General features: G+C 44.6%; 1 protein-coding gene across 1 annotated transcript in view; it reads left to right on the plus strand.

The window, feature by feature from the left end:
* Nucleotides 1–10,979: 10,979 nt before the first annotated feature.
* Nucleotides 10,980–11,270, plus strand: part of SUCLG1 (succinate-CoA ligase, alpha subunit) — a 14,224-nt gene continuing 13,933 nt past the window's right edge. The window contains exon 1 of the mRNA XM_014966668.1: nt 10,980–11,127. Coding sequence (XP_014822154.1) covers nt 11,076–11,127 — 52 coding nt within the window. The 5' untranslated portion in view covers nt 10,980–11,075. The remainder of the gene's footprint in view (nt 11,128–11,270) is intronic.

Raw genomic sequence — 11,270 nt, forward strand, 5'->3', positions numbered from 1 at the left:
GCATTAGATAATACACTAAGCTCCAAACTGAATATTCAGTAAATGAGAGGGAAAAGAAACCTGATATGTTTCTAGTCTTCATTTAATTAATTTAAGAGAAATACGTTGCAACCAGTGTGAGAGGGAGTCCACGTTATGCAGTTACTCTGCAGTGGATGGCTGCCTTTCCCAAGAAACATTCAGTGCAGAAATTCATGCCCTAAGGCCTGTATTTACTGCTTGAGGAGTAAGTTAGATATTTTAGGGATGTCATTATTTACAGGATCAATATTGCTATTTAGCCAGACGGCTGGCCAAGCACGGCCAAATATTGTCTGCTATAATACATGTATCCGTCTATTGATCCATCTCTGCACCCATTTTGCTGATCAAACAGACAGCTACAGCAGGACTAGGAGCAACTTACTCCTAGTTTTACTGCATCAGTAATAGGATTTGTCTCACATAACTTCCCACTCAAAAGCTCTGTGAGCAGATAGCTCGAGCAAACGCGGAGCCCTTCGGAAAGAGCCAAATGGATTCAATCCATCTATTTTAGGCAGGGCCTATTACCTCCTGGGAGCACCTGCCCCAGACAAATGCAATCCACATCCCCTCCTGCCTCCCAGTCTCTCAACATCAGACAACCACAATAACACTTTTAGCAAAGTGTTGCATTACTTAAAGAAGAAAATGCAGTTTTAGTAGAGACGTGTCGAAGTGAAAAGGACGGAAACAAATTTCTCCCGAATTCAGAATATTCAGTGGAGGATACAGACGGGATTTTTGAGATCTGCTCCAGAAAATACACGGAGTACCTCATGTCAGTCCAGGCTGTTGTTTACTTGCTAGGAAAGTGTGACCTAGTAAAAGGCTTATACTGATCAGAGGGCGATGACCCACAGTTCCTCACCTCCACACAAAGCAAGAACAACTCCAGTGAGACAGGTGAAGCTAATGCAGAAATCAGTGTTAGCTGCAGATGGATCCAAACACAGAGAAGGAAGATGTTCAAGATTTTGAGTGAGATGTGGTATTAAAAATCCAGGTGATTCACAGAAAAAGCCCTCGTGACACATTTAGAGGGCTTGTTCTACAGCAAGGTATGCTCAAGGGGAGCAGGTGGGGTTTTGTGAGCAGAAAGGTCCCACAAAACCTTGGTGGGAGCAGGGTGTACTTTCTGGGAGCCAGCCAGGGCACAGCAGAAATGTCACAGTTGATTTTCGCAGAGTAAGACGGAGAGCAACACACTCAAATTTATGTTGTTTACATCCCTATCGAATGGATGGTGAAGCGTGGCTGTGCTGGGGAGAGGCTGTTTGTCCTCCCTGCATCCAGCACTTGCCACCGTATCAGTTCTGCCATCACCTTCACCACCCGTGCAGGTCTGATTTAATGGACTCCATTGCCAGCAGCCAGGTTGCTAACGAGCATTGCTGGGTTGTGACCAAACCTGACCAGCCATGGGGTTGCTTTTTTGTGATACAGTTCCAAGAAGACATGAGAGATGAGAGCTCTCAATTTTCACCTGGCAATACTAGTTGTCACCCCTGTTGATAAACAGATGGTTTGAAATCATCCTTGTTTCCTAGAAATGGGCAAGGACTCTCTATACAATACTTCCCTAATTTGTTTGGTCACAGAATCACAGAATCACAGGATCTTCTAGGTTGGAAGGGACCTTAAAGATCATCTTGTCCAACCATCAACCTAATTTTGACAAAAATAAACACCCACACAACAAACAAAAAGCAACACCATCACTAAACCATATCTTCCAGCACTACATCAATCCGTCTTTTGAACACCTCCAGGGATGGTGTCTCAACCACCTCCCTGGGCAGCCCATTCCAATGTCTGATAACCCTTTCAGTGAAAAATTTCTTCCTAATATCCAGCCTGAACCTCCCCTGGTGCAACGTGAGGTCATTTCATAAGGATGATGTAAATAACTGAGAAATTGGCCATTGTAAAACTTATCTTCTGAATGCCTTTGTGTGTATCACTGCAGAAGGTAGTGATACACACAAAGAAGGTAAGATTTTCTTATTAATGCACAAGTATATCCCACCAAAATTGTATTTTGTCACCTGCAGGTGTATGATCAGCAGTGTTTCGCTGTGGCCTTTTTCAGGACTTGGGCTTGTCTAGTTCCAAACCCGTGAATAATCCCAGTGGTTTTCAATATTGCAAGTATTTCTGTTTGGTGGTAAATGTCCCTGGGTGTTTCAGTGGAGTGTGAGAGCAGACAGCTACTACTCCTCTGCAGTACCCACTCAAGTGGTGTAACCAAGCTGAAACCCCACTGAGCTGAAAAAAGCCCCTTGCTCAGGAAAAGCACCCTGAACCTGCGTGCTTCCGATTGCCCCTCGGTGGGACATATCCTAGGGAAGTTGGAGAGTCTCCAGTGGGTTTCGTCTGTTACCCACAGGAGCTCTTATCCAAAGTTCATTCAAGGTAAAAGTCCCATTTATTTTTGTAGGCTTTTAAATCTTTTTCTTGTTAAATGCACTCAGCTTTCAGGAAAGGATGCTCAGGATATGAATGAATTTAGCTGAAGAATTTAAGTGGTGGGACAGAAAGTTCCTAGGCTATTCCATTTCATGTCCATATTAGTCAAATCAGGTTTTTCCTTGGTTTAATCCTTGCCTTGGATGCGGAGTAGGAGCAGCCAGACAAGCCAAGCCTGAAAGACCATCCTGGTGTGTGAACTAGGCTGGATGCTGATAGAAGGTGTGTGAGAAGCAACATGGAAAGCTCATAGCAGGTCTGTATGGGTGGCAGTGGGGCACTGTGCAGGTGTGAGCTGTGCATAACTGGTTTGCATGAATATTCATCAGCACCAGGCTGCAAGGAGATAGATGCCTGCAAGTTATCCTGGTGGACACATGGGAGTCTCCCTGCTCTCTGTGGGAACAGCAAAGGCGAATTAACACTCCTCAGCCCTGGACTGTTTAAAATGGACTCAATAAAAAGCAGCTGGTTGGTGCTGGAAGCAACATGTGCAGCGTTGCTGGGCAGGGATGCGAGGCTCCAGTCGGTGTTTGTTGAGAATGCAGATCTGATGCTGTTGAAACAATGGAAAGTTGAAGCTGTGCAAGGTTGGTATATATTGTATAAATACAGCACAGCACAAACATATCCACTGCTTTTTGTAAAGTGCAGTTTGTTCTGACAATCCCTTTTGTCTCCTTTTTTCTTTTTACTTTTAATTTTTTTTTTTTTTTTAACCTTCAGGGAATGCTTTAATAGCAATTTCACAGGAATTCAGTTTGGGTTTTGTTTGTGATAAATGTTGTCATTGGAGTGAAAAAGGAATCCACAGGAGCAATTACTGGTCATGACAGAGTGAATAAGTGAATTAATTATCTTCAGCTTTGTTATTATTTTCATGTGCATAATGATGACACAGGCTGATGCACTGACTACAGCGTCTTTAGAGGAGGAAGAAAAATTCTCTGAAAGCTTGTGGGAGATAATTAGTTTGAATATCCATCTGAAAAAAAGTGTATTTTTCTTGTGTGGTAACCTCAGCGCTAAATCCTGAGGATGAACAGGTTCCTACAGATGACACTAGAGGAGACAGAAATCAGAATATCCTGAGAAGTGGTGGAGAAGATTCCTCCCCGACCATCACATGCTCCTTTGCAATTATTTGCCTCTCTGCAGCAAGTTGCTAAAATAGGGTGGAGATACAGCCAAACTCTAGCAGTTTGGCACTATAATTAGCTCCTCTTGACAGAAACTGCTGCAGTTTGGCCTAATTATGTTTGGTTGATGTTTTTGCTATTTCTTAACTCTTTCAGTAGGAGGTGGCGGGTGTTCAGGAGTTCCATGACCAGCAAGCATCAATAACCACAACACCAAAAATGTCATATGTTAACTATAGAGAAAGAGATAGAAAAGTTACTTCCGACACCAAAATTATCAGAATATTGGAGAAAATAATATCCTTGTGGTCACTTTTATTTTCTGCCTTGAGCCAAGTGTTTTGTGTCTCTCTTCAAACCTCTTCTCCTCCCTGATTTTCTGCTGTAGCTTCAAAGAGCCAGGGAGTGCCTGCAAGTTTGACAGTTTCCTTCAGACTGAATAAATTGCACTTTTTTTGTGCCTGCCTGGTCCAGCTGGAGGACTTCAGAAGCTTATGAATTCGTTGCCAAAAAAAGGTCTGTCCTAAAGCATCTTTCTCTTCCTGAGGACGAAAACCTGGTTTTGCTTAGTTGGACGGTCATTGCTTTTGCTCTTCAGCTCAACCTGCAAAGGTCCTTCTACAAGGAAGGCCAAGGCCAAGTACAACAGCTCTGGGAGAAAAGTTAAACAGTGAAGCAGTTGTGACATCTAGTGGCTATTTGTGGCTATTTCGGGACAGAGAAAAACATACACTACAAATACAGCTATATATATGTGTGTGTGTGTGTGTCTATATATATATGACCACCTTGTCACCAACAGGAGAAGCCTTCATGACCAACCTGCACTTTTCCTCTATGATGGGGATGCAGGAAAAAAAATAATTCATCATTTTAGTCATGTGCTGACCCTAATCCCCATGGAGGAGGAGGCAGAGTTAGCCATCTACTGCTTTTCTCTGCTGCAACAGAGTTTGAAAGGTTTCCCAGAATCTAAGAATAGAAGAAATTTCATTAAAAGAGAGATCTGAATGTCATTAATTCTGTGGGTTTTCACCAGTGCCAATGCAACTTTAGGGATGAATAGAGAAACATATAATTAACAATGTTAAAAACTAAGAATAGGTATATTTAGTGAAAGCTGAGTGGGTGTGTGTGTTTGTTTGTGTGACATAATAAATGAAGATGTGACAGCAGCTCTTAAGAATACAGAGGCAGGTGGGATCTCACAGAGACCACAAAGTCTCAAGTGCTGCAACTGGAGTGACTTCACTGCTGGTGCTCTAAATTTGACTGCAAGTATGTGAAATGAGGATTATCCCCTGTGTATTTAGTTTAGACATTTGTCTACATTTTTTAGACACTCAATTTTAAACTAATCCTGAAGCAAGGAATTTCAGTGGAACATTAACTTGGTCCTGCCCAGTGACGCTACAGAGTCAGCAAGATTTCAGCAGAAGAAAAAAAGAAAACTCAAAGAAAAATCTTCATTTTACAAAGAAACTGGGTACTTTTTATGTTATCGGTTATTTTTTCAAGGACAAAGGTGACACACAAAATGCTTCCAGTTAGAGCAAAATACTTTTTTCTTTAGGTGCAAGACAAATCCTGCTAAGGGGTAAATCTAAATTTATATTTTATTCTGGGGTTCTTAAGTCTCCAGAAAAATAGTGGATAGAACTTCTGTTCCTCATCTATTCCACAATGCCTGAAAACAAAAGCAATTTTAGTACAAAAAAGTTCAGCAGATGGCATCCAATAAGCCATAGTTAAATGGGGTAATTTGTCAGCTCAGCATTTCTTAAGGCTTCAACTTACATTTGGAATTAAATAGGAGTTGCAACTGAGCTTTGCATTGTGCTTTCATATGTGTGTCCCCAAGGAAGGTAGGTAAGGAATATCCCCATGAGACTGCTAGAGGGAGAGGTTTATCAGCGGGGACAAATAAAAGCCACCAGCTTCTGCTCCAGGACCATACAGCCCAGCCAAGTGGTTGCCCTGAAGGTGTCCTAGCAATTTCCCCATGAATTACCAGATGATGAAAATGATGGGGGAACAAGAGAAGATGGAAGTAGCTGGATTTGCTGCTTTACATGGTGAAGAAGCTTGTTCCATGTGTCTTGCAACCTCTGGGGACAAAGGACCAGACCTGCTCTGTTACAGTCTGTGCTAGATTTAACTAGGTTGAAACCTTCTTATTTGATGTGGCTTTTGGGTGTGCAGAGGGAAGTTGTTCCCACTCCTTCCCACTCTCTCGTTTTCTGGTGCTGAAGAGAGGAGGAACCTCTCATTCCTGAGGAACCTCATGAGGAACCTCAGGAATGCTGGAGAGACAGAGGAATCAAAGTGGTTTAGGGTTGCTGAGGTCAAAGGGGAGGTGCTGATTTCAACCTCTGCAGCTCTGGCCCTTAGACATCAGGGATGCATCAGCTTTCAGCTTAGCTCATGCTGAGTTGCACCCCATGATCCTGAAGCCTTAAATGCCAGCTTGGCTTTCAGCAGAGGAAAGTCATCCTGCTCCAACACCAGGGCAGCCTCGTGCAGGATCGCTGCGAGCAGAATTTGCCCCAAACTGCTCTTTTCCTTTTGTGAACCCCTCCCATCTTCAGATCTGCTCCATTCCTCATGACCAGCAGGGCAGCCTGATCATCTGGAAGAGCAGGTCTCCAAGACGTGAACATTTTCCAGCACCATGGGGAAGCCCTGGGTCTGACACCTGTGTTTTTAATAAACTGGATGGTTGTGCTTGGCTGCCCTGTCTCCTGGAGGGGGAAAGGCAGTGGATGTGTACGGCTGCTCTGGCTGCAGCCCAGTGAACTGCTACAAAAGCCCATCAAATGTCAAGCTTTCCTTTAAGACCTGGAACTGTGAAGCATTTCTGGCAAAATCTACTGAGTAAAACGAATACGCTCCAATAAGCCTCTGATACCTGACAGCACTGGACAGCAAAGGGGGAAAAAAGTATTTAGATGATGACCTCAGGTCTTCAGCAGCATCTTCCTTTCTGGAGAAATCCAAGCCGTGATGGACCTGAAAGGGTCAGTCTGAGGCTGGCGGGCTGTGGGTACTGGTTTGGTGTCCATCCTTGGGGACAAGGACCCTCTAAAGTGCCTCTGATGTTGATGCTGTGACCCTGCTGGTGCCAAGCTGAAATTTGACTCTCTGTTTGTGAAGCGCCATAGAAATGTCAGGCTCTTGAGAAATACCAAGCCATGGCACTGCTTAGGGAAAGAAGGGGCTAGTGTTTGTGTGATTATTTATTTTCATTTGGTACTACTAAGACTGAAAAAAACCTAAAAGGACTATATTAAAAGCAATACCATTTGTTTGCATGATGTTTCAGCAGCAGAGAAGAGAATATAAAGTTCGTTTGCTGAAAGCAGTATGGGGATTGCACAGAAAAGGAGCAAGTGAGGTGACACCACCAACACCCATCGTTCCCTCCCTGCCATAAACCCTCAACTGGTCTTTATCTGTAGTTACACCAGAAGTCCCAGTAAGCCCATTTCTAACTAACTCCTTAGCAGATGCTCTCAGCCATAGCTCTGGTACTGCAAAATCACAAGCTGCAGGGAAAAAATAAAGCGGGTTAAAGCACAAGTGTGGCTAATCCCTCCAGAGGGAATCCTCACCTCTGATTTTGTCTGTGCTCTTGACAAAGAAAAGGAGAGCAGTGGTCCAGCTCTTCCTGGTGACTCTCTCAGGGCTGAGAATAACTATTTTTTGCTTGCAACCTGTAAATTAAAGTATAGAAAACCACAGATGACTCTGTTTTTAGATGGGTCAGAACCCTTAGTTGATGGAGGCTGGATACAGGCAAAGCCAGGGTTAAGCTTCATGCTCAGGTCCCTGCCTCAATCCAAGGGAGATGGGAGGAAGGACCTATTTGTTTGCACATTCTTGTGTGGACATCATGTCCAGTCACAGGATGCTGCTAAAGCTAATGAGACAGAAGGATTTCAGGCTGCAGGGCTGTTTTGCCAAGGGTAAGAACGGAAGACAGTGACAAAACATCAGCTGGTTAAAGGACCGTAGGTCTGGAGTCATTGCTGATGAGCTTGTCCCTGGTTTAGCAATCCCCTAAACACAGGCTCTCCCTCAAAGGATGGCCTTCCTACTAAGCCCTCCCCGCTGGAACCTGTGTTTGTCAAAGGGGTGTATTTTAGCTCTGGCCAGCACCAGGAGACAAACCTGTTTCTGAGTAGGAAGTCTGGCGTTTATTTTATGCCATCAAAGCCCATTTTGCACAGTCAGTTTTCATTCTGTGGTATAACATCAGACCTGGGCTCTGGGATTTAAACAGGACAACCTGAAAGACCTGGATGTCTAAAGTGTTTTGGCTGCTCTTAGTGGTAGTAGATCCAGACAGTTAAGGGGTTGGTGATTTATTTGCATTGCACATTTTTGGCTGATGATGCACGTAAACAAAGCATTAGCAACAACTTCTCTTACTGAGAAGAAACCAAGGCTGGGAGAGATCGAGTGATTTCAGTGATGACCCAGAGAAAGCGTAGAGTTGGCCAAGCACCACACTCAGGTCCCTCAACTGCCCTGCCAGTATCTAAAAGAAGGAAATAAGAGTTTTAAGGAAATACCAAAGAACTTGCATTTTGTGCTTGCAGTGAATCTCTGTTTCATCTAAAGATCTAGGAAAGGGAAAATATTAGCAGAGTGTTTTTGTCTTCTGCTGTGGCTGGAGCTCCCAGGTAGGTAAACATTAACATCATGTTCCTGTGGGCTTTTTACTAGCTGAAGGTCAAGTCCTCTGCACCGGGATACTAAGCAGAAAGTCCTGTGTTTAATATGAGGAAGATCTGCTTTCAAACAGGATTAAAGCCCAACTGTGAGTAAGCAAGCAAGAAAAATGTTTTCACTAGAATTATGTTTGTCCTGGGGTATGTGATTTTCATAAGGTTCAGCTCCAGGACCTGTGTTGCTCCTAAAATGAAGGCACCTTCTTCAAAATACATTACAGAGAGACACCACTCCTTATCTGACCTTTGGGCTTTCTGCAGTGGTTGAGAAGTATTGTTCTTACGTTAAATCCCCAAATCTTTCTTAATCCTTTGGCTGCCCATTTAGAACTGGCTCTGTCTTGAACTTTGTAAGGCAGACCTTGTCATGACTACTTGACCGTTGCTAATTGCTGTATTGTTTCTCCCTGGGCTCAATGGTTTCTTTCTAGGCAGTTGATTAAATCAGCTAAATTAATGTTGGTGGACAGCATGTGCTCTGGCAGGAACCAAACCACTGCATTAAACCAAATGAAAATAGTTTTATTTCTGCTCAATTCCACCTATGTCTGGCCAATTATATATTGTACAGACAGTGTCTGTACCCTGAAACTTTTGCTGTTAGGGTGTTAATCAACATAGTGGGTGTTATCAACATAGGATTCAAAAGACTATATGCGTTCAGGTTCTAAATGCAAATGACTGAAGACATGTTTCTGCTACTGAGATTTAAATAAAAAAACCCCAACACCAAACAAGAAAAACCCTGCCTGTCACTGCCACCTATGAACCAAGCTGAGGGGGATCACTTAGAAACAGCTGGGGTTCTTATTGTTCCATATGTTGTTGTGCAGTCTCATTTATTTTGTGTGTTATTTTCTGGATCAGCTTCTCTCTCTCCCCCTCCTGAAAATAGGGTTTTGTAGAGAAACTGCTAAAACTAAAATCTTAGTGTACACAGAATGATAATACAGAGGCATCTAACTCAAATTCTATTAACCCCAGAAGAGTCTTAGTGAAAACCTCAAGTCAAGGAAAAATTGATTTGGAAATAGATCCAGGAATAAATCTTTTAGTAGTGAGTGGGTTCCTTATAAAATCAGTGTGTATGCCCTCCTAAGGGGATCATATATACCTCATACAAAGCTGAATATCTGGATGCTTCATTTATTTATTACGGCCTCATTCTGACCTCAGTTTTATGGACATGAAGTGAATGAAATTACCAGGATGAAATCAGGCTATGACTTTGCATGTTTACTTTTGTCCTAAAGGAATACTTTGTCATGCCCCCCTCCCGCATATCAATGCCCACAGATACACAAATATATGCACGTGTTGTTTCTGAAGGCAGCTGATGGCATACATGATGAATTGCCCCGTGTCCGAAGCTCATGTGTAGAAGTTAAAACACTTTAAAACCCCTTTGTGGAAGCCTCATGGAAGAGCACAGTGGTTTCTTCTGACACTGATCTAAGGTCACTTTAGTTGTGGCTGCAAGAACTGCACATTTTTTTAAATAAATGAGTTGACTTCCCAGATTTCCCTGATCCAGAGGTACAGACATATCCTCTGTTTGCTCTGAAAATGCCTCTCTCATAATCACTGTGCCTGACACATGCTTTTCTTGTGAATGTTTGTCTGAACTCCCTCGTCAAAATACAGGAACTGAGCATTTCTTGTGTTTCATTAACTACTTTCTCTTCCAGAACAAATGCCCCCTGAAGTTTAGCAGAAAGCAAATGCTGCTGTTAAGAATCTCCATAGGGAGGAAACAAAACACTGACTATTGTTTCAGAACTGTGTTGTTTGATTTATACAAATATGCTCCTTTTACTGCTCCAGGATCAGCTGGGTGAGTAAACTGTCCCTGGTGAACGAGAAAGAGGACTGTAAGGTCTCCTCCATTTTTTAAAATTATTTCACCTCAAACCAATGAAGTATCAAATTTCAGGACTGACACTTATCAGACTGGCCCTTACAGCCAAGTGTTTCTTCTGGGACCTCTGTCGCCTGTGTCCTCCTTGTGTCTCACAGCATTTACACCATGAGTGCCGGGCACGGTCAGGAGAGGGGCTTTGCTCTCTTTCTGCAGTGTTTCAAGCACATCACTAACAAACAGGGTCAGGTATCTAGAGAAGTAATGTATTTCACTTGATCGCCCAATTAACTTCTATGTGGGTTTATAGTTCAGTTATTCACTTAGAAGATGCCACCTTCTCCTGAAACACATGACTTTTTTTTGGTGTCACCATGCCCCCCAGCAGCCACAGCAGGCCCTGCGGCCTCCCCCTTTGCAAACCCCCTTTGGCTTGCTTGGAAACGCTTCTCTTCACCTTCGCTAATCACCTATTCACTACCAGGGTGGCTTTTAATGCGTAGACGCAGCAGGCACCCATCAAAGCCAGTTTTGGCCAGACTTTAGCTCAAGCTAGGCGCGATGAGGGCTGGCTATCACCGTCCTGCGATGCCATCAGGTCTGTCACAGATCGACCCTCTCCCCCCGCCTCCCGCTCCAAGGACTACCATACCCACAATCCCCCGTGAGGTGCCTTCCGGCCCCGCCCCGCCAACTAGTCTTTGATTGGCTGTCGCCACGGGGGGGCCCTCCGTGCTGAGCCAATCCGTGCGCGGGGCTGCCCGCCGCTGTGCCGGGGTGAGCAGTGCTCAGGCGCCGCGCAGGGCCGCCCGCCCGCCGCGATCCGCCGGGCCGGTGTCATTGCCGAAGGGGACGATGTCTCACTGCAGCCGCGCCGCCGCCCGCCTCCTGGGCCGCTTCCTCCGCCGTGAGTACCGGGGCTGCCGGCATAACCCCCTCCTCCGCCTCACCGGGCCGCGGGGCCCTCCTCGCTGCCTGGCAACCGCTCTTCGCCGCGGCCTGCTCCTTCCGCGGCGCCCCTCCGCGCTAGGCCGCGGGGCCTGAGGCTGG

The sequence above is a fragment of the Calidris pugnax genome, unplaced genomic scaffold, assembly GCF_001431845.1.
Source record: "Calidris pugnax isolate Ruff unplaced genomic scaffold, ASM143184v1 scaffold14, whole genome shotgun sequence".
Taxonomy (NCBI): Eukaryota; Metazoa; Chordata; class Aves; order Charadriiformes; family Scolopacidae; genus Calidris; species Calidris pugnax.